Source organism: Apostichopus japonicus, chromosome 10 (assembly GCF_037975245.1).
Source record: "Apostichopus japonicus isolate 1M-3 chromosome 10, ASM3797524v1, whole genome shotgun sequence".
In the NCBI taxonomy this organism is placed as follows: Eukaryota; Metazoa; Echinodermata; class Holothuroidea; order Aspidochirotida; family Stichopodidae; genus Apostichopus; species Apostichopus japonicus.
Genome location: NC_092570.1, coordinates 4,347,948 through 4,372,513, shown reverse-complemented (window position 1 = coordinate 4,372,513; position 24,566 = coordinate 4,347,948). Strand labels below are relative to the sequence as shown.

General features: G+C 36.1%; 2 protein-coding genes across 2 annotated transcripts; both read right to left on the bottom strand.

Moving 5' to 3' along the window:
- Nucleotides 1–137: 137 nt before the first annotated feature.
- LOC139974948 (glycosaminoglycan xylosylkinase-like) lies at nt 138–11,619 on the bottom strand. The gene is made up of 9 exons (XM_071982506.1): nt 11,111–11,619; nt 10,439–10,639; nt 9,489–9,587; nt 8,197–8,309; nt 7,699–7,867; nt 7,128–7,164; nt 5,695–5,764; nt 2,337–2,481; nt 138–2,045 (listed from the first exon to the last, which is right to left on the bottom strand). The coding sequence occupies exons 1-9, from the start codon at nt 11,464–11,466 to the stop codon at nt 1,835–1,837; spliced, it is 1,401 nt and encodes a 466-aa protein (XP_071838607.1). The 5' UTR covers nt 11,467–11,619; the 3' UTR covers nt 138–1,834.
- A 2,731-nt stretch (nt 11,620–14,350) lies between these two features.
- LOC139975200 (glycosaminoglycan xylosylkinase-like) lies at nt 14,351–23,694 on the bottom strand. Its single transcript, XM_071982894.1, has 9 exons — nt 23,025–23,694; nt 22,043–22,243; nt 20,898–20,996; nt 20,103–20,215; nt 19,100–19,259; nt 18,819–18,855; nt 18,464–18,533; nt 17,761–17,905; nt 14,351–16,699 (listed from the first exon to the last, which is right to left on the bottom strand). Exons 1-9 carry the CDS (start codon nt 23,330–23,332, stop codon nt 16,483–16,485), a joined length of 1,350 nt encoding a protein of 449 aa, XP_071838995.1. The 5' UTR covers nt 23,333–23,694; the 3' UTR covers nt 14,351–16,482.
- Nucleotides 23,695–24,566: the final 872 nt, after the last annotated feature.

Sequence of the window (24,566 nt, the reverse complement as noted above, 5' to 3'; positions counted from 1 at the left end):
GATTTTCAAAAAGGGGGGCCCGGGCCCCCCCTGGATCCGCCCCTGCTGATGGGAACCAATGGATCCTGAAATAAAGAACGTTTAATCAAATCACTCAGAGTATTATTATTTTTCTTGGTAAGACCAAGAATATGCTGATAGGTCAAATTCCGAAATCTATTGAAACAGAAAATTGTTTGAAAAATAAATTAGAAATGACATGAAATTGAGCGATACAGATATTGAGCCTTAGTCTCATAGTTTAATAGCACCCTCTAAATTTGTCAAAACCATGACAACGATTTATCACTGCATAGGTTCCAGAGATTTCACCAGCTGTTACAATTGTTTCTCGAAAATAGGTATAAGTACTCCAAACTAAGACAACCTTTTAGGTTTTCACCAAATGTATGTTAACTAGAGCATTTCGTTCTTCAATCTTTTCATAAGTACATTCAAAAGGCACGTCCGAGGGAGATAAAAAAAAATTGTTAGTTGATCAATTTATTCCTACCGACAACATTGATAAATTGGAGCCAGAAATGTGATGTCATCTTTTAATGAATTCACTCTTTAGTAACCCACTGCCATCACTTTTCTCTACTGATCGATGTACAATATTTCACTCACTCAGTTTATCATTGCCTGCTAAAATTGTTGACAAATATTCATTTTTCGTCGCGGATGTATGCCACAAAATTAATAAACCACCTACATATACAAACGTAAAAACGACCACGACTCCAGGAACTAAAAAGCTTGAGTCTCCTAAAATTGTCTTCAACTTCGATATTGAATGTAGTTTATTTTGCACTGTCTATCATAACAAACTCGTATCTACCTGAAACAGGTTTTTTTTCTATCGGGTTTGTATTAAAATATTTTACGTTTTAGAATAGTGGACTAGTAATAAACACTAATAAATTATTTTATTGATTCTTGGGAACCTGCGAAACTGTAAAAGAAAAATCAATAACAACTTAATACAGTGTTACTGTTGCCACATTTTGTGCCATGTTATTTATTCCATTACAAAGAAGTACCTTTATTTATTAATTATACCTTGTCACAACACTACTAGGGCTATACAAATCAGTGGTAGTTTCATAGCGAACTAGAGGTATATATGAACTTCACTTTTCATTTTAATAAACAAAATGATTGTGTGTGTGTGGTAGTGTGAAAATGTGCACGGGGGTTAAGTTATATAGAATTAGGTGGGCAGCTGGAACATGCAGGCCGCCGATTGAAGAGAATTGCCTTTGAAGCAACACACATAACAGACTGCAGCTATTTATTTAGACGTATACAAGAGCTTTCCACATCGTGTTAGGCAGACTACGAGGAAGCAATGAGTACAATTCAAGTACCCTTCCCTGCGGTATAAGTGCATACACACACACACACACATATATATATATATATATATATATATATATATATATATATATATATATATATATATATATATATATATATATACATATACATATACATATACATATATATATATATATATATATATATATATACATTAGTTTTACTGTGTGGGGGGGAAGGGGGTGGGAGTGGCGGATAAGATGGTATATTGTGGTGGGCCCTTCCATTTGAGAATTTTTTCGTAAAAACATGGAGGTGGTGCTTTGGATGCCAGATGGCCGGTGCTATACTTTTCAACTTTTCTGACCGGTATAATTAGTATACATTGTATGATACATCAAGATTGATCCAGTGAGATGTAACAGCATGATCGTTGAGACAGCTGGAATATTGTTAATGCACTTCACGTACTTAAGTTGTCAAATTTGCCTTGACAATGAAATATTGTTCTCGTTTTCAGCCTTCACAATGTTTGTTAAACTAGAACAGCATCTTCTCCGTGAGTTTCAAGACACTTGGACATAACGAAATAAAACTGAGAGAGTCTTCTATCCAAAGTTGCAAAGAATGGTTCGGTTAGTATGGGAGCCAATGAATCCTGAGATAAAGAAAGTTTCATCAAAGTACCCAAAGAATTATTCTCCTTTTTAAAGCTCAGAATATGCTGATAGGTCGAATTCCGAAATCTGTTAAGAAAGGGAAAGGTTATTAAATCATTAAATTGACAATATATTAACGAATATACTTGGTAAGTACGTATCGATGTTAAACAAAAATACAACTGTTTGATTTTAGTGGGAAATTTCTAACAAATACAGGTTGGAAAATGTTTAAACGTTAACTCTATAAGCTCGTGTAATGAAATTTCATTTACGGTTAAAAAATAGAAAAGGCAAGCTAGAAGCGTTGCGTTTCAGGCACTAACTATGTGCAACAAATTTGACCTTTACAACCAATGACGTCATAGCGATACATACCGACAGCATTGATAAATTGGAGCCAAAAAGGTGACGTCGTCTTTGAATGGATTTCCAAAGCCTTTTCCGTTGTCATTTATTACAAGAAAGCTTTTCTTAGTATCTATGAAATTGAGTCTTGGAATGTGATGCCGATCATAGTTGACTGTATAGAGAAAAAAACGACGGGTTAAAGGAGACACATACTCAACCAACGTTATTGTTCTTTACGTCTTAGAGATGCCTGCCATGAACAGCTTCTTCAATTAGCTAAGAAACAAACTTATTCCATTTTGAAGATATCATATAGATTAAATACTCATTCACACACAAAGCTGAATGCTTGATATCAAGTCTAAATATGACGTCATCGATCCACTTGCGCTTCAACCTCTTACGCTTTACTTTATCTACCATAATGTTTATTTTTCTTCAAAGGAGATGGCTTTGAACATGTTAAAAATGGAATACGATATAATATGATCGTAAAACAGCTTGAGTGAGATGAGTATATCTAAACCCCTCCCGTTCCGCTAACAGTACGATTCCTCTGATGAAACGAGTACAAAACTCTAAGCACGAATACGAGTACAGATATCCTTGCACAAGTATCTCTCACAGAGTACAAATCGCGAGTACCAGTAAAACTATGCTAAATATTAGTACAAAATACGGGCTCACTACCAATTTAGTGCTAGGACGAAATTTAAAGGGGCCAGTGTATATGCGTCTGTTTTCGTGTGTGTCTATTGGTAGGGGGGGGGGTGAGGGTATTTAAGGACCAGGGACACCCAGCCAAATTGCCTCATATTCAGTACATTAGTTGTGTGTGATAATCTCAATCAAAATCTGTTGAAATTTCTAGAAAAGCTCTTTTAATTTTCCAAGATACACATTTGAAGTTTTCCTAAGTCTGGGGAATCTCATGAAATATGTGCAAATTATCACGTAGAGTATTGTACTCATCAAATTTCCTATTTTAGCACTTAATAAGTTAATTCCTAATTACAAGCCCACATATAGGCTATCATTTGAATAAAGTGATGGTCCTCTTTTCAAAGAAAACAATAAAAATATTTACAAAATAAAATTCGCCTTATAGGACACAAACCTGTGTTCAGCGTCCTTGAAACAAAGGAATAACATAACAGAAAATTAGGCAGTCACTCCTTTTACGGCATCAATGTGCATAATTAGCTAATGTTTATTCATAAATGAAACTAAGACTTAAGAAAAGACATGTCAAATGTTCAATCTTTGATGGATTTTGAGTTGCATCTAGTTTCAGGATTTCTAATGTCAAATAGAGTGATTAGGACAATGTTGTTCTTATAGGTTGCCGTAGACCCTTAAGAGGATAATTTGTTGACCGTCTCACAAAGAACACTTTTTCGTGTTGAACTTCTAGGATATTACTGCATAGTTAGATACACAAATTGCATCTGAGTTGGAAAACAGCTTATTCTTGAGTTGAACAGAATAGTTAGCCACAACAGTATGGCAGGTTAATTTCACGTTCAGTGAATACAAATATTGTCAACTTCTGTTGTGATATGCATGGCTGATAAATTTATGGGCAATACAGTTTGAACGGCATCATTTATCATCATTGAGGCCAATGACGTAACCGTGTCTCCTTGTAAAAATATGTAGCAGGTGTGTCAGTGCCGTTCTCAAACACATTTTTTTTTTTAAATCAAATTTCATAAGAGGTTTTTTGGTAACAAATGTACTCCAAATTTTGTAATAAGGATCTTTATCATAGAGGTGTGTTAAATATCAATCAGCCATCCTTTTTATGCCGGCTACTCGGTATCCGTCTAGTTTAAATATTTTATATTAGCTTCATATGCACCTGAACAAACCAAACATTATAGGTATATCTTTGTTATTAATTTGTTTGGACTATTTGAAGAGGATGTATAAATATAAACATGGCCGTTACAGTTTCTTGTTTTGTCTATTATCGTATATTCGACTGTCTGTATATATATATACGGAAATGTATAAACCTATATGATATAGTTACCACTAAAGGGGAATTTATATGCCTTTGCTGTGTAAGCATGGTCAGTACGAAATTCCTGTTCGAGCCATACGTGCAAGGCACGGCTCCAGCATTTGAATATTGTAATTGAATATAAGGACATTACACGCACGCGCACGCGTGTGCGCGCAAGCACACACACAATAGGATAAATAATTATAACATGGAAAGAAAAGTCGGTTTGAAGAAGTGGCGGAGAGAGTGATATAGCTCATAGTCTGGACTCGGAGAGGAAGTTGGACTCACGACGTCCTGGACCTAGAGTTGTCTCTGGCTCGGTCTGTTGTGGACTTGTCAGACCTGTCTGGAACTCAGACTATAGCTGGACTCGCACTTGGAATCTGGATCTACTAAACGCGATAAGATCTCCGACGTTATATCGGTGGCATGAACGAGGATGTCAAAGGTGGAATGAGGGGGAGGGAGCGCAAACTTTAGATTCCTTCGACCGATTTAGACCTTAATGGAAGGGTCAGGGGCGATTCATTTTGAATTTTATATGGGTGTAGCCTTGGGTGTCGTTTGAGGCCGACACCCAAGTTGTAGAAGGGGTCCGTAGATCCTTCCACAGAACCATCACAAAAAGGTAGTTAAGACGTCACCTGGTGCATTATGATGCATATTTTAGAAACTATTTTGTAGGTCTATAGTTTAAGATCTGAAACGCAAGGTTGTGTTAATTAATCGTCTTAAAATTTGGGTTTGTTTTAATAGGATCTACACCCGGAGGAGTGATCTGATTCTTCTCCGCGGATGAATATAAAAGATCCCCTGCGGACTGATCCACATTCCCCGACTGACGATGAAAGAAGGGGGCCATGTCCTCTCCCTCCCCTCGCTCCTCCCTCCATTTGGCACGTCATTACGTTGTATAAGAGATGTTTATTCTAAGAATTCAATGACACCGCATTAGAAACCAACTATCGTTGTGATATGAACACAGATAGAGACGTAAGAGTAGGTTGGACCCTGGGGGAAAATTACCGTTTTGTCACAATTTTGTGACTTTTCACTTTACCTTACGTATATAATGAAAATGAGAATATCGTAACTTTCCCTGATGCCCTCCATGTTTCCATGCATCCCCTTATTGACCTGAGGCAACGAGTTGTGATCCCAACCACCCCCCCCCCCATCTTCAGACATGGTCACGAGCGTGCAACCCCTATATGTAAGAGGTCTGAAGCATTTCCCATGAAATGGTCAGATTCTGTCTCCTGGGTGACTTTTCTTTAAAACCAAATACGTTGCGTTAAGTCTCTAATTTACCACTGCGGATTTATAACATCGATTCTAGCCGATATTTAATCAATCCATATTGGCGTTCCTTACCAATGAGATGATCGAACAGCGCCAATTCCATAAGATCCAAAAAGTATCTACCTTCTTGTATTTTAGTATCCTACATGAAGAGAGGAGAAGAGGGAGAGAGAGAAAGGATGATGATAAAATATAACACAATGTCCTCAAACTCTGTTTCGCAAAATTCGCTCACTCATTTTGTGAATAGTCACACGACACATTATTTTTGTTTTCTAAAGCCGGTTAAACATCACCCAAGTTACATCCGCCGTCATTGTTGATTAAACCCTAAAATCTGCTGATTTTTAGTCATACGAGACATTGTTTTCTAAAGGTTAAATATCACATAATTTAGACCCCCCCCCCCTTCCCGTCATTGAAGGTTAAACTCTAAAATCTGTTGATTTCATTCCATTTGTTTGCACATTGACTGACAAATTATGTAAATAAAAAAGCACATGCACACACACATATATATGAACACATGCATGGGAGACAAAGCACAGAGTGTCGGTGACTCTATATAGGAAGTTCACTGTCAGATTTTTAATCCAGTAGTTTTTTTCTCTCTCTTCTTTTTGAAGAAAAAACAACGCAAAACTAAGTGGCTTTTTGCATGAATTCGAAATACTTGATTTCTCACATTGTTGTAATAAATTTAATTCAATAAATAAAAGACCCGTCTTGTTGTGAAATTGCAAAAAAAACATATATAATTAAAAAGTGCCGTGTTATTGAAACACTCTTAGATACTGTTTTGAAAACTCAGAATGTACAGAGGGAGTATTTGTCGGGGCTTTTGGAGTGAATTTGTTGTTTCTTCTTTCTTGCATGAAATGAAAGTTATAACATGGCCCTCTGTCCATATGAAATTGCAGTACATAACTATAAACGCAAGAAAAGGTATATGGGATTTTATTAAGGTGTGCATCCAAAATTAAGTATTGCAACATATGAACTTCACAAATGTTTATAGTGTTCTGTTATGATTGGATTGGTCTGAAGATGGGAGGGTGCGCCGGTGGGGAAGGGGAGGGGAGGGGGGGGGGGGTAAGGTGACCAGTCCTTTTCATGAAAAGCTGATTTACTTCATTTTCCTTCTTTCCATGTTAAAATTCCAATCCAGTCAAATCCAGTCAAAACAGAAAAAAACAAAAATCGAAATTATGATTAAGTGAGACTGGTTAGAGTTAATAGTCGTTACTATTTATTTATTCCTTTGCATATATTAACGATACTTCAGTAGTTTGTGGAATTTTTTCTAATGATCAATGAGTCGCCCTTTCTCCCCCGAATCTTAAGAATTTTATAATATCCGATGGCTTCAATGAATTTAACGAACACGAATTAACCGTTGGCAACATTTGCAATTATATATAGTCTTAAATTCGGCTTAATATTAAAAGATTGCTTATACAAACAAAATGGAATATTATTTTGTGTCTCTAAGATTCTATACTTACATTTAAAACCTCCTTGCAAATGTTTTTGTTCTTCCACCTGTTGGTAGAGAAATATATTACATTTTTATAGAACTAATATAAATTATTGTATGTAATTGTTTATAAGAATTCTTATATGAATTCCGCACCCTAACTGTAAAGTCTTACCATTCGCTCTGTGCCTTCAAGTTTTCTCCCGAATACCTCACCACTCACCCATATCTCTCTCATCCCCCCCCCCCTCCACCATACATTACCCATGACTCTTCATTCCTAATCCCTAACTTATAACACAACATCGCTTCCTTTTCACCCTTCGTCCGGCAGTCATTGACTCTTTCCATTACCCCTTACTAACTATTATCCCTGCCTCTCACCAAATTAGTGTACCCCTTATACCCTTTCCCCCTTACACCTTATCCCACACTTCACGTCCTTCACCACTTCATCTTACCTTTCACCTCATTAAAAGTGGTAGTGGTAGGTATGATTGAAAGGAGTTGCGCCAATATCAAACGCCCCCCCACCCCATCTCCGCCCCTCCCATCATACATTTCATGTTCATTCTGTACATAAAATGTAGTACACTTACACCTTCGCCTCACGAGGTCCCTGACTCCAAGGATTTGGTACACCTGGCATATCACCGGGAATTTTTTGACAGAGAACTAACTCCATGAAGCCACCATCTTCATCACAAATCATGTGATCTTTGTTACAAAACCATGGTACGCAATCTCCGATAAAGCAGTTATTGCCATCTGCAGTATTGAAAAAGAAATTAATAAAGATGAAATAATAGTTAGAACAAACGCGGGGATTTGTTTGTTTGTTAAATCCATTTCTTATCGAAGTATTAGTTTATCCTTGTTCCCTCCATTTCTTTTATTCACCCCTTCCACACGCCTCCTCCCATATATGTATATATATATATATATATATATATATATATATATATATATATATATATATATATATATATATGTATATATATATATATATATATATATATATATATATATATATATATATATATATATTCCCCACCATTCGTCTAATAAACAGACAGCCATTTTAAAAGGCAGCTTACTCTTTTTCGTCAAGTTACGCAATATTGCAGGGTCCTTGGTATTATTTAATACTTCGGCAGTAAAGTTGACCCTCCGTCCAGCGCATGGAATTACTCTTCGATAATTCAGTATTCTGGTATAGGTGTGAAAAGAAAAGTCATAATTTCTGCTCCAAATGCCAAAATTAGATCAGTAATTACAGGATGAATCAAGAAAAGGATTTTATATGCGGTTCAAATGGGACAAAGTGTTTTGTAAAAAAAAAAGTGATGTGATGTTATGTGAGAGAAACTTTATTTATAGGGACGTGTTCTTCGTACGGTAACTTAATAAAGGATATAATTCTCAGTTGCAAGTGAAAGTCTTGTCCAATCAAAACAATGGATAAGTCAGATGAAATTTTCAACAGTAGTGTGCTTGATTTCAAACAAGAAAAAGTTTTGTGATAGAGCACGTAAAGTCCTTGCAGGAAGACACTGGTCACTTCCTTGTCCCTTGTATGTAGGGTGGTAGTACGAGGGTGGGATGGAGGGAGCAGGGGGAGGGGGCAGGGTCGGGAGCAAGGGAGGGGCTCCTCCTATGTGGGAACAGCCTGTATTCCCAACTCTTTGTCGGGATCTCAAAACACATTGCGTCCGTCATATACAACATATAGGCATATTGATTTTGTCATTGAAATAAACAAACAAAAATGCCATAAAACATTTGATAATATCAAAGTTCAACATTTACTCAAACAATTTTTTTTTCTAGGAACAAATTAATCACTGTAAAACGTTTGACTTGGCTCAATCTGATGTTAAAAATACCACGAATGCTCTATTAAAACTGAAAGATCACTTACCAGAAAAGTAAAATAAAAAATTGAAAATGACATTAGTCCACCAATAAATAATTTACCTTTTTACGTGTATGATTAATCCCCGCACTTCAACCATGATTGTTTGGTAAACCATCCTTATAATCAAACAAAGTCTAAGCAAATAGAAGCATTTTGTAGTGGGAAAATATGACAACGTATGTAATTATGAGAGAATGCAAATTAGAATACATCATTATAGTCGCGTGCTAAGTTAAGAACCAACTCCACGTAAGTCTTTTATGTAGGTCACCCACTTGGGACAATTTTTTTCTATACTGTTGTACAGTCATGTCCAGTTTGTATACTCTCATTACGAGTGCTTTGAAGCATGATATGGGAGGACGGTTTAGAAAGGTATTAGCAAAAGGAAATTGTCCCATCTGGTTGTGTATGGTATAGAACAAATATCGGATAAATAAAATGTACTCTTCATACGAAACATTGACTCACCTGTCTAAATGAAACGCAGCAATTTCGGAGGTGTGTCTTTCCTCGTCCAACCAGAAAGGCTGATTTTTATCGTATGCCCAATAAACGTCCCTCGGATGTCTTTTTAAAGCATAATAAACAGATAAATCAAATCAAATAACCACAGAGGTAAACAAGTAAAGCTTAAACAGAATGTTTGATAGTGGCACGACGTTTTCGAGTTAATTTTTTGGGGTGGGATGGGAGCGGGAATTCCTCCAACTCCCGTTAGTTAAGCCACTTTCACCACCCTCCACTACTCAAGTGTTATTATTTTCCTAAAAAGGAATCCCTTAACCCCCCCCCTCCCCTAACCCCCTCCCCAATCACCTCTCCACCACACAATCCTCTCTTATAAGTAGGGAAATTGTTCGAAAGCAATATCATGAATACATTATAAATTCGTGACTGCAAAGAAATATGCATGCAAAGTAAATAACAATGATGGCAGCGGTAGGTTCGAGTATTGTATTGGTATTGAACATGGGCTACGTAGGAATATAACATTAAAGGAGACCATCAGGGAAGAGTATTTAACAATTTTAGTGAGCAAAAGAATGAATGAATGGTGTGACTTTGCGGTCCCGAGGCCTTGAAGAGGACTTGTAGAGGAAACTGAAAGGTCATCCTTAATTTAAAATGAATTCAAATTTAAGATGGAAAATAGCGCATTAAGAGGCATATTTAGGCAATAAAGTCTATGATTAGATCTACCCTAAAGGTTGTCCCAATAATGTTTGATGTGGAGTTGAAAGTGGGGTGGCGGTAAGAGGGAGGAGGGGGGAGGGGCAGTTGTTCATCTCCACACCATGGGTCCACGCCTGACAGACGATTGTGTTACCCTATAGTTTATGATAACTGTGACGTTCTGGAAAATTACAACAACAACAACAACAAAAATTTGCATGAAAAATCAAAATTTAAACAATTACCTCTTTGGCTTTGCAATAGCTTCATTCCCATCTTCAAATCGAACAATAAATTTAACCTGCGTCCCGACATTGAAGTATTCGACGTTAGATATTTTGGCTGAACTCAAATAATTTAGAAGGTCGGGCATGTAGGATGGTGAAGAGGAGTACATACAGTCCAGCGATATTTCCGCAAGAAACGGTTTGAACGGCTCTTTCATCCTGTTCATATAAAATCATGTTGTAATTTAATTACAATATGTTAATATGCAAACCTGCAGACTATATGCAAGTACAAATATATATATATATATATATATATATATATATATATATATATATATATATATATACATATATTTATATATATATATATATATATATATATATATATATATATATATATATATATATATATATATATATATATATATATATTGGTAATTTAAAGTTCAATGCATTACAAAACACAACACATCTTATATAGCTTACGAGGAACAAAATATTTTGTAAAAAAAAAGGTACCCTGACGTAAATTTAAAAAAAAAAAAAATTAGCCATCATATATTTTACATCATAGGATTAGGATACATTTCCGAAGAAGGATAATAATTATTAAAACTATACCGGCTTAGATTGATATTTTCAAGCTTTTTTGTTGTTGGTACGTATACAAAGTATAAGCATAATTACCGTGTTTTCTTTGTTGAATTGGAGAGGTTGAAGATTGGAAAATTGTCCGGAAGACTTTTGGGTCGAATGTGAACACTATTCCCAAATGTCGTTGAGGTGATTCTATTTTGTTGACTAATCTCGGAATTGATTTTCTCTGTTCCTCCTCTTACGTCATATAATACATCGGCTGTATCTAAACGAGACTTGAGGTCTCTAACCAAGGACAAGTTCTCTCTCTTTGTCATTTCCAGCGAACATAAACAAATATAAAAAATGCAACCAATTAGAATGATGGAGATTAATAATTTCCATTTTCTCCTTCTATAAAATCTCAAAAATTGAGCAAGACAAGATTTAATCCCAGAATGCCTCATTTTGCTGCAAGTAACTTCAAAATTGGAATCAATCTGCAGACCAAAGTACGTGGAACTTGTTTGTTTCAATTCGATTTAAAACCCAAAAAAAACCTAACATGCATGGTGACATTGATCTTCAACGATTTCACAACGAATATACATATGTAAATAAAATGACTATACCGGCCAACGGAAGAGAATCAATTCTTCACACAGGTGTTACAAATACAATACAGCTTCGATTTTAGGGGGGGGGGGCATATATGATTGGAAGTGGATCAAATTATTTTATGTTTCGTGTTCAGGCATATATATATATATATAGGCTATATATAGGCTATATATATATATATATAGGCTATATATATATATATTGTTACCTGTATCGAACAATAATATTGGATTGAATGAAATTATTGGAGTTTTCGTGCTGTGGCTCTATCATGGGTGACTTTCTTTACATATTAGGCATCATACTTAACGGTAAATTAGCTTATGCCAAATTCACTCATTTCAGTAATGGTTGCCGTCACAATAGAGAGTTTGTGTCTACACACAAATATGGTTGAATAATGTCTGATAAAAGAGCCTAAAATTATCAAGTTTTCCATAGCAAGTTTTTCTGCGCCTGTGCAAATTTAAAGAGCGTAACTCAAAGTGTACAATTGTAGTGTGAAAACGTAGAAGATCGATTGAATAAAGCACGCCAGTAGTGTAGTTCCCGGAAAATTTATTGTGTTACAAATTTGTGTCTAGACAAGCGTTTCTCTGTCAGTAAACAGCTATTTGTATAATGGCAAAACATCTTCATTAGTGGCGGAGCTAGGGGAATCGGTCAGAGGGGGCGAGAATGGTCTGTAGGGGCGCTTCCGACACTATCTAAGCGGAGCGCCACCACAGGTTGGCGCGGAGCGTACAGATTTTTTTTGAGTAAAGATACTCCCTAGATCTCTGGAAATGACCCTTTCCGGGCCTTGCTAATTTGCAGATAAACATGGAATAAATAGCCGTTAGCGCATTTTGTCACAAAATTACACCAACAAATTGTGACAAATGTCAATAGGTAGATGAGAGCACAATAAAACAGTCAATAATTGCGAATAAGTAAAAAGTGGTAAAAAGCTCAAAAGGGCGCCACCAGTCCATTTGAGTCCTTCAGGGGGGGGGGGGGGGCATCCGCCCCTGACTGTACGGACTATCCGCCACTGATCTTCATTTTATCAGCTATAATACCTCTACATAGCTCCCTGATGATGTCTTGTGACCTGGTTGTGTATCATGTACGGTATATCTCACATTTAGGTACTTAGACAAGGTAAAGCTTGTGAAAAACTACAGGTTTGCGTTTGGAAACAAAGATAATTGAAGCCTCGAATCGAAGTTTCTTTGGTGATTCCAGAACTAGACACTGTTATTGCCACATATGCAATATATGTCCTTATGTTTATGCACATTTTTTGAGCATTTGTTTTATATTTATAGGTTTGACAACCGTGCGAACGAAATAGATGGCGCTATAGATTTTATGCCACGTCTGATCATTTGAATAATTATACGGCGATACAGTGAAATAATGAGATTATGGTCCATTGAAACAGCATATGGGCAGCGGGTCTTTAATACCTTGGTCAAGAGATGTCTTTTCACACAAATTTAGTTTTGATATGTTGTCGACTGTTCAAAAGACCTCCAAATTTATCAGGCATTTTTGTATCTTATACAAGGTTTTGTTCTACTATGCTATATCACCAATTCTCTCTTAAGTTCAATCCTTTTAGTACATATATGTTAGACAGGGATATAACAGATCCATAATATGTACTCGGCAGGCGCGTAGCCAGGAATTTGCCAAGGGAGGGGCGAAACTGTAGATTCGGTATTGCAAACTATATAAGCGTAGCGCCACCATGAGTTGGCGCGAAGCGTACAAGAAAATTTTGGCTATTAATGCCTCCCAGATCGCTGGAAATGGCACTTCCCAGGCCTTGTAAGTTGCATCTTAGCATTTTCTTTTTTGAAAATACTAGCGATATCATAAAAACATTTAATTTTTTTTAAATGCTCAAGGGTGGGGGGGGGGGTGGCTGCCCCCTTCGCCCCCCTTGGCTACGCGCCTGCTACTCGGCCTTTTGGCTTAGATCATGTGTAGTATCTGTTCCCTTTCGAGTGGAATGGTGATACACACCCGACGATGATCACACAGTCACAGTCTCGATACAAGGGGACTGGGATTGAGAGCGGATCAGTCGTTCGGTAGTTTGGTTTTCGTGCCCAGGTTCTTTCCTGGGTGACTTTTCATAATAAAAGGGATATCTACTCGGCCTTTTGGCTAAAATCATGTGTAGTATCTGTTTCCTTTCGATGGGAATCGTGATACACACCTGACGATGATCACTCAGTCACAGTCTCGATGCAAGGGCACTGGGGTTGAGAGCGGTTTAGTCGTTCGGTAGTTTGGTTTTCGTGCCCAGGTTCTTTCCTGGGTGATTTTTTTTTATAAACAGTATCCCTAATATCTACCCCTGCCATTGCCCTTCGACTAAGACTATTTTCCCTACATCTTGAGCTAGATGCACGGTCTAACAACGTTGAGACTTGAGACGTTGAGACTGGGAAGGGGAGGGGTAAGGGGAGGGGAAAGGGGAGGGGCATGGGGAGGAGGAAATCAAATAGGAGAAGACGGTGTATTCATAAAAAAGTATAAAAAATAACATGTTTTGTTTGGTAGCATGACGAGATGTACAACGGTGGGAGTTGCGGACGACCGGAAAAAAAAGAATAGATAAACCAAATGGATTGGGGGGGGGGGGTGGGAGGGGTCAGTAAATTATTTTTCAATGAGGGCTAAGAAGTCGATGCTTAGAAATGGAAAAAAGTGCTAACATTCTTATCATTTCTTATTGTGTTTATTCAGTTAATTTTCCCGATTTTTGTTACATTTTTTATATACTTTCGATTTTGTTTCGGTTATACGTAAAATATATTTAATATAGAACATTATATATGACTGTGACTTATTGTTTCAGGTAGGCCAAATACACCTTGCCCCCCCCCCTTCCTCCTCCCCAGCGGCAGTTGCTGAGCTTCTGCATGTGAGCTTCAAAATTTTACAAATCACATCAAGAAAACATTGACTCGAAATAGGATGAAAAGAAATTAAGTTTACTTAAACAGCAATAATTTAAGACAATAATAAAGTAATACAATAAAAAAAGTTGTCTAATTCGAGATTATTATTTCATATTCAGATTGTATGTCAGGGGTGGCGGAGCCGTAGTCTCGGGGAATACAATTCCCAAACCCTTCTTTCCCAATGTTGCGAAAAACATCGAAACTGCACCTTTTTATACATATCAACGGTTGCCCTTTTTTGCTAACGAAAAGTACCACCCGTTCTCCATTTTGTAGTTACAAAATTCCCTTTTCTTAAGATGTTCATGCCTTTTTATGGAGAAATGACGGGAAAAAATTTAAGTAGAGTTGAAAGACATTCAAACCATACAACTTTCGTCACTTTCCAAGCCTCCCTAAATAAAGCGTAGATAGAAGGTTTCACTGACATGTTCTACGCACAGCATGAATGCCGATGGCTTGGTCTATAATGGTATACCTGCAAATCTCCATGCCATGATCGATTAGATTTTGTGCAAAAAGAAGAGCAAGTTACGCATACTGAGCCCCAACCCTTCCGACTGCTTGCTCGGAGTAAAATCAACATTTAACTCAAGAATTTCTACAATACTGCAAATCATATTCAATCCTCCTTTTGTTACGCCATCTGTATACTTTGATTTATGCTGTTTAACATCAAAGCATAAATATAATGATACAGACGGGAAATATACCAAAACAAGTAGCTTGCATGTGTTAGCCTGTTATGTAATTTAGGCCTTTTTTTTGTGCTCCAGCGAATGAATATTACTGTAATTGTGCTATGATATACCTGAAATATTATAACAACAACGAAAGATATTAAACTCAATTGCCATATTTTAACCGAGGAATACAGTAACCTTGAAAGGCAAACATTTTCTCTAGCTAAATCGTGACGTCAGCTTGACGTCAGTACTCTGGTACTTGATGGTCGGTTTTGGCTAAAAACATGATTGATCATAATAGTATCAGTAGACTCTTCACACCTGAATATGTTCTTATGTATTGACAGATGATGATTAATCAGTGGGTTAATGCACCTGGCAACTCGTTCTATTTACATAATGATCAGTTAAAAGTCACTTTCAAGAGTAATATCACTAAATTGATACTGCAAATGCCAAACAGGCTGTGCAAATCTATCGGTCTTTGACCAAAAAAATCTCTTTGATCATATTTCAATCCAGATGACTATATTTGTCAAGATGTAAACTTCATGCAAACTATACCTCTGGCCGCGAAACGATTTGTATGGGTTACCATGCAGAAACTTGGCGCATGCGTACATTTACAAATGCCAGTCTTTATATGTAATTTGCATTTTAGGCAAGCTATATTGAGCCAGGTAAAAACAAAATTCTTTGCTTTTCATTAGTTGTATTGATACTGCATTTGCATGTATTACAAATAAATTATCTCTTGCCTTCCCCATATCGAAATTCGAACTTGGGCCCTTTGGCCCAATTATATGCATAATAATATTTACTCTTATATAGCGCTCTATACCAGCGATAAGCCTCAAAGCGCTTTACATACGTTATATTACCCCTGGTCAAAGATAACGTCCCAGAGATAATCCCTTCAGTCGGCAGCAGTCATATATACTGCGCCCAATGACAAGTTACCTCACATGTACCCATTTAACCCTTGTGAGATAAAGCATCTTGCCCAAGGACACAACGTAAAGAACTAGGCAGGAATCGAACCAGCAATCATTGGATCACGAGTCCGACGCCTTAACCAATTGGCCACCACGCTCTCATAGCAGTAGTCCATCATTATATAGGCATTGAATTTACTGCGCAGAGTGTATGCATTCAGAAACCTGTCCATTTATCTCTTTACATGGATTGACTGTATATGGAACTTTATTTGGTTATGTTATTTCTCGGCCAATACAGTATCTGGTACGTGAGATTCTAGACACTTGGACATGACGTAATAAAACTGTGAGAGTCTTCTATCCAAAGTTGCAAAGAATGGTTCGGTTAGTATGGGAGCCAATGGATCCTGAGATAAAGAACGTTTCATCAATTCACCCAGTGTGTTATTATTCTTGCTAAGCCCGAGAACATGCTGATAAGTCGAATTCCGAAACCTATTAAAGGAACAATTGAATGATAATAACAATTATGAAGTAAAAAATGAAACAATACAACTGTACAAGAATCATAACAATTTGTTAAAAGACCAAACCATGGAACAAGTTATGGGATAACAAAAATCATCAATTAATGTCAACATTAATGTATTTAATTTTTCCCTTTTTCATACCAACTTCTGATCTAAGACCAAAAAAATCGGCTTTTAGTGCAAATATATTGAGTCATATTAGTTAATGTAAAAACTATCATTTAAACCTTCATAAACTGGTAGCAAATTATTCATAAGTTGATTCATGAATTTATAAGTTGCACGATGCTAACGACAAAATTGAGAAATACATATCATTAATGGCATATTGCTTTTCTACTGAATTGAACATATTCCCACTTCCCGGTAATAAGCATAATACAAGCATACTACACTAGCGCACTGTCTACTTTTGTGTTAAATAAGAGTCACAGCATATACATGCATAAAAACATGCAATTACAGGTAAACGGTTTTATAATAATATTAAATATAATACTAATAACCAATAATCATAATAATCATCATCATCATCATCATCATCATCATCATCATCATCATCATCATCATCATCATCATCATCATCATCATCATCATCATCATCATCATCATCATCATCATCATCATCATCATCATCATCATCATCATCATCATCATCATCATCATCATCATCATCATCATCATCATCATCATCATCATCATCATCATCATCATCATCATCATCATCATCATCATCATCATAATTATTATAATAATAATAATAATAATAATAATAATAATAATAATAATAATAATAATAATAATAATAATAATAATAATAATAATAATAATAATAATAATAATAATAATAATAATAATAATAATAATAATAATAATAATAATGATAATAATGATAATAATAATGATAATAATGATGATAATAATAATAATAATAATAATTATAATAACAATAATAATAAATCAAACATACTTTTTGCATTTATTTTGTGTCTCTGAGACTCGAGGATACCGTCCTGATATACTTACCGACAACATTGATAAATTGGAGCTAGAAAGGTGACGTCATCTGTGAATGGATTTGCAAAGCCTTTGCCGTTATCAATGATAGCAGCGAAGCTTCGTTTGATATCAACATGACCTAAGTACGCTATGTGGTGACGGTCGTAGTTCACTATAAGGACAAGAAATAAACAAAATTCATCGAAGAAATTGAAGGTTTTTATATGTGGGATGGGGTTAATGTGGGTGGGGTGGGGTGGGTTCGCCTTGGTGGTAGCGGGAATGTTTGTTAGGAGGCAAGAAGCACATGGTCTATATCCAGTGTACAAAATTTATGTCAAATGTAATCAGCGGAGGCCCAAGGACATGCGCTAATGTAATTTGAGGGACGCGCTTTGCGCAATCCTTGCAATTTATGAATCATTTCGCACAATGTCCAGAGGAGTGAATCAGGGATGATGAACAGGTGAAGGTGGGCACTTGGTGATAAACTTAATTAAAAGTATTTAAATCTGTCCCTTAATATGCATATACAATAGTTCCAATAGAGTTGAATAAAAGATATAAAACTCTCTCGTGGGACAATACGAAGAAAGCGTGTCTATCTCCCATAGCATCATATATAGTTTGGCAAGATGATACATAACAAGGTTATCATACATCCTATAATACCTGCAATATGAAAACAACGAAATCGAAGATAAGGAAATTGTTAATAGGAATAGCTTACCAATGAGGTAATCGAAAAGGGCCAGTTCCATAGTATCTAAGAAAAATCTAGTGGTGTTCATTCTGTGATTCTTTAACGGAAGGAGAAAAAGTGGTTTCATAAAAGATGAAATGAATATCAATTTCGATCAAAGTAGATACACTTAACTTCAATATTATAGCCCATATTGTGAACCTGCGAATTATTCTTTATCACGAAAGGAAGATTTACAATACCCCCCCCCCATCCCAAAAAAATGAAACATTATGCAAAACAAGGGGCAAAATTGGTCAAAATCCAACCAATACGAGATAGCGATAACAAAAAGTTGATGAGTGGATAACATGCATGTAATTAATGATTATATATAACTTACGGAGAGCACCGTTGGACAGACGTTTTTATTTTTCCATCTGTTAGAAAACGAATAAATATATATATATGTATATTTATAGTCTGAATCGATAAACTTTATTGCTGATTTTGTGCAAATATATATATATATATATATATATATATATATATATATATATATATATATATATATATATATACATGTATGTGCCTTGCATCTTGAAAGGATGCATGTCAATTATGCTAATTTAAGTCCAGTCCATTGAGGGAGAAAGGTAGGGATTCAAGTTCTTAATTTCTTACACTTTAGATTCTTTAATTCCTTGACTCCAAGGGTGAGCATGATCATAAATTTTGCCAGGAATCTGCTGGCATACGGATAGTTCCATGACGTCATCTTTTGAACAAATCATGTGATCTTCATCACAAAATGGGCAAGTTCCGAAGAAACAGTCATTTCCATCTATGAAAAAAAATCGAAATAAATATAAATATGTGTACTTTTGAATACAAAAAACGCATGCGAATAAAAGATATATAATTGGTAAAACAACTTAGATGTCACTAATTATCTGCTCTTTGGATGGGGTGGGGTGGGGTGGGGTGGGGGTAGGAGCGGGTATTAATCACTATGATACTTATCACATATCGCAGCTAAAGTTGATAGTTGGGTTTGTGACCGAATTAAGTAATGGTGTTATGGCCTATCTAGATAACTATATGTGAATTTTCATACTAAGGTACATTTATCAGAAGTATGGTGGCTTAATAGGGTCATAGGAAAGAAACAAAACTTCGAGATAAAAAAGTCAAATATTGAGATATAAAGTCTAAATTTTGAGATAAAAAAGTCAAAATGTTGAGATTTGGGACACTTATTTTTTTTCCTATATGTCACTATTGAGCCACCGTACAGAAGTGACGACACGATGTCAACTCATTTTAGCCGGATTCTTATATGCAAATGAGAAAGCCAAAGAAGTGAAATATCACTTGTCTTCAACAAACTTAGCATACTATTGTTAGTTTCTGTTGATGAATGTTTGATGGCGAAAAAAACGTGTAGTGTGCAACTTGTCGAAATATGTGAACGAGACAAGTTTCTATATGTGGCATCCTTGAAACACTTCCAGAAAATGAATATATATATACCATGCATCTGTCTATTTACGGGCTGTGTTTAGTAATAATGTTAATCCGGCACTCTATTCCAAAAAAAAAATCATCGTTGAAACATATTTGGTTGTTCAAAGAATTTGAAAAAGAAGCCGCTACAAATTAAAGTATAGATAAGAACTAGTCTTACCTCGTTTTCTTAAAGTGTGTAAAATTCCATCATCATTGGTTTTATTTATAATATCCTTGGAGAAACTGACTCTCCGTCCAGCACACGGAGGTACTCTTCTGTAATTCAATATTCTGTGTGTGAAAATGATGTATTATGGCTATCGTTTAAGTGTTTTTCTTTCTTAGAAGAAATAGAAAATATTTATTTGAAACCTACCTACCAGTGAAATCATTTCTCTTCTATTGCTTCAGGGACTAATCTATTGAAAAGGCTAGAATAAAACTTCATTCACTGCTGTGGGTTATAGTCAGGGGCGTATCCATCCAGTAGGGGGGCGTCAAGCATGAATGATCGCCGTCCTGGGGGATGGGTCTAAGGGGAGGGGTGGAAAATTTTTGCCTCGATAGAGTAACCTCACGTGTTACGCACGGAGCTATTATGGGCTTCCCTCAGGCAGCCCAGAGGCCTTATACACGCCCTGTGCTACGCGATAATACAAACACAATTACCATCTATGTTTCTAAAACTATTATGCCGCCGAACTTCGCCAGAACCTTTTTTGGCAAACAAAAAATAAAGCATACGGGGGGGGGGGGGGGGGGTTGAGCGATCACCGACATCTCACATAAAGGTCGTCATCAATTTTTTTTTTCTAAACTTTTTTTTTTGGTGACGGCCAATAGGGGGGCGCGAGCCTGTTGCGCCCCCCTGGATACGCCCCTGATAGTAGTGAGGGCGTAGATTCCGAATATTTTCATTTTCATTGTATATCCTAATTCTAATCACATTACCCGATTTCAAATTCATGCTCACCTGTCTAGATGGAATGATGCGATTTCAGCTGTGTGTCTTTCCGGGTCGTACCAGAAAGGTTGACTTTTGTTGTTGGCCCAGTACATATCTCTTGGATTTCTGTTTTTAATATTGAAACAAAAGTCATCTATAACTTTTTCTTGGTTTTCATGAATTTTAATTCGCTTAATTATACGTTATTTGCTCTTGAAACATTTGGAGCTATACGTGTATACGCGTTTAGTTAAAAAACAGGTATATTTTTACACACACACGCAAACACTCAGGTTGTATTTTACAGTCAGACCGACGACCCCATGTTTTTTTCCATTGTTCAAACCCACGTACCCAAACCTTAATAATACCCCATAACAATAGAATTCTTTCGAGGACATGGTGATTCTTTAGAAATCACAACCGAGGACCTGGAATTCTTTTGTTCAAGTCCTCGGTCAGAATACAAAACAAGTGCACACGCACACACAAAAACTTTTGTATATTCTATATATATATCACTTCATCTCACCCCCTTCCACAACCCCCACCCCTCCCCCACCTCAATCATCGATCGTACTTCCATTAATTTATCACTTATAGACATGACGATAGTACGCAAATGGTGCAGTATAATATAAAAAGAAGAGATACCCTATGACAAAAAAGAAGAAATAATCGTTTTCCAAAAATAAGAGTTATGTTGACATTGTTGATCACCCCCCCCCCCCCCCCAAAAAAAGGGACAGAATAACTCCATACAACATGTCATCAGAGTCCTTTAAAATATGGCTCTGCAAATGTGATTAATTAGTAACGTACCAGCCTTTTATTTATGTAGCGTCATTAATAATTATTTAGCTGACACAATGTAAATATATGAAGCCAGTATCAATTGCATATAATAATATCACAAACGAAAGGAACTGATTTTTACGGTGTATACAATGATGTGTACTAGAAACGTATTCTATATATAGATTTACCAACGGTATATATATAGGTAACAATTTCACTGATATGAGCCTAGTAGTGCACATAAATAAAGTGATTTTTTATAACTTTGATGCATGGGGCGCCCACGGGAATATAATAACTACCATTTGGTAATTTTACTCGTTGTTTTAACTTCTTTGCCAGAGAAGAAAATTACGAACATGTGAAATTTTTACCTCATTGGTTTAGCAATTGCTGTGTTACCATCTTCGAACACTAGTAGCAATTTAACCTGCGTGCCACCTTTGAAAATAGTGACATTGACTATTTTGGCCGTGCTCAAATAGTTCAACAAGTCAGGCATGTAGTCTGAGGAGGATGAATACATTTCATCTACCGATATCTCATCCAGGAACTGTTTCCAAGGCTTAATCTTTCTAAAGAGAGAAAAAAAGAAGGAAAGAAGAAAACATATAAAGCTAACCTCAAATTGCGTTTGTAACAATTGTGACTGATGTATTATGCAGTGTTCGTGATACCTCACGGCTAACCCCCCCCCCTCGCCCCCCCCCCCTTATGCTCGTTACCTTTGCGTCAAACGGTTCAATTAAGGGTCAATTCCTATCACAGATTCGTAACTTCGACCAATCATTCAGGTCAATACACCGTCGCCCGTGTAACTCGGCAAACTTAACATGCATATAGCCATGGTGGCATATAAGTTCATAACCCCTTCTGCACCCCACCCTACCCACCCCTTCAACGCCTTTACGCCTTGTTTTACGCATTTGTCATTACTACACGTAGCTGCCCGTATAGGATCCGGGGTTGTCAGGGTGTATACTCCCCCCCCCCCACTCACAAAAAAAGATAATAGACCTACTTAAAGATCTCATTTATGTGCCTCATGCAGAATGCAGCTTATCATGTCTAAAATGTTGTGTTCTTCTGGGCGAGGATCCCAAGCCCCTCCTCCTACATAAAGTTGGATTCAATGATCTCAGGATCACATACCTTATACTTTTAGAATCTCCCGACTATATAAAACACACAGAACTTCTCGGTCTACGGTTTGGAACTTAGTTATATGTTCACGATTGATAAAATCGCCATTCTGAAATTCTTTCATCTCCACGGGTTGTGCAAGTAAGTATTGCGTATGGAGACATACTGGAACCATACAGTGGAATAAAAAACAATAATATATATGTTACTTACCTCTTTTCCTCAATCTTAGAGTCTTGTGTTGTATTAAGCAAACCATTTGCCTTTACCAAAGGTGGATTGGGCAATTGCCCCTCCATTCCGTGAACTGTCTTAGCTGCTTGAAAAATATTCCTTGCAGCTATGTTTGATTTTATCCCTAAAAGCATCGAAAGTGCACCATCTTGTGAGTTGATCTTTCTCATAACCAATAAACAGCCAAAAATATAGACCGTCAAACAGATTGAGAAGCTAGTCAGAAGGAATGTTTGCCTCCCTCTTCTATGACGTAAGAAGAAAGCGATGATTGCAGAAAACTTCATTTTTAAAGTTGTTCACAGAATGACTCTGGATCATTTACACAGCTTGAAAGTCACAAAGCGTAGAAGTAATAGAAATGAATTTGTAAAAAAAAAAAAATCGTTCAGGTATGATCGCGACAAAGAACAAAATGGTTCACGTAGAACTTGATAGCAACGTATCGATCTCCAAAACTATTGTAAGACTTCAAATTTCCCTCTTTTTTAAAAATTTGTATTATTATTTTTTTTTTTCACTATTTTTTTTTCTCTCTAAAGTCTCTTGTATGGCTGTGTATACCAAGCAGCAGACTTTTAGCCTGCCAATGCCGAACCGTTTATTATTAAACAATTTTTTTTATTTTTATGAAAAACGACGCAACATCATAAAAAATACTCTTGTACACGTGTGTTACTGAGCTACTGAATCATCGATAGACTTCATTTACGTGACGGCATATACAACTATACTACTAAAGCCCATTGGTGCCATATATAGCAGTGATTAATTTATTACCAATAACCATTATTTATTTAACATTTCTAATACGGCAATAATATATTAACTATTTACACGAGAATGCCTAAGTTTGTACGATGAAAATTGAATACTTTACAGAGTTTTCATGATTATAACTAGGCCTAATTATATATAAAAAATATATTAAAAAAAAGAAAGGGAAGAAAGGCAAAATGAAAGGGAAACTAGACCAGCAAATTTTGAAATAAAGATAAAGGTTTTTTTTTTTCCTATGATATCTACGATTTTGAATGAACAACATTTCTTTGTAAGTAAGAAACAGGGGAAGACACGTGCATTAGTATAGACGTCTTCTATGACAGTCTGACAGACTGATTATTCTTTACTTATTATTTACTTAATTATTAATCTTTACTTTCATGGCACTTATACGCTTCTGTATTATTTTAATATTTGCTCTGTTCTATAATGGCATTGTTCTGCAGTGTGATATTTATACAGTCAAGCTTGGCAGTTTGCACTCCCTTTTACTTATATATAGTGAACGTCAGTATATTCTGTGTGGAACATTGCAGCCTCAAAGCTTGACTACAATCGTAATTTTAAATATGGGCTATGCCCCCCTTAAATCTGCTTTTGTAAAATTTAGTTTATTTGGTAATGAATTTCAAATAATTTAAATTTTTTAACCAATGAACGAAAAATCAAACATTTGTTTAAAATCTAAAAATGTTTAAGATTAAGAACCTGGTGTTCGATAAAATCACATAATTTTGA

Coding starts and splice junctions, on each gene's coding strand:
- LOC139974948 (XM_071982506.1), bottom strand. CDS start 11,466: ATGAGGCATTCTGGGATTAAATCTTGTCTTGCTCAATTTTTGAGATTT. Junction 7,868..8,196: donor GCGTAACTTGACGAAAAAGA/GTAAGCTGCCTT, acceptor TCAATACTGCAG/ATGGCAATAACTGCTTTATC. Junction 5,765..7,127: donor TTTGCAAGGAGGTTTTAAAT/GTAAGTATAGAA, acceptor CTCTTCATGTAG/GATACTAAAATACAAGAAGG.
- LOC139975200 (XM_071982894.1), bottom strand. CDS start 23,332: ATGAAGTTTTCTGCAATCATCGCTTTCTTCTTACGTCATAGAAGAGGG. Junction 18,856..19,099: donor GGAATTAAAGAATCTAAAGT/GTAAGAAATTAA, acceptor GTTTTCTAACAG/ATGGAAAAATAAAAACGTCT. Junction 17,906..18,463: donor CCTTTTCGATTACCTCATTG/GTAAGCTATTCC, acceptor TTGTCCTTATAG/TGAACTACGACCGTCACCAC.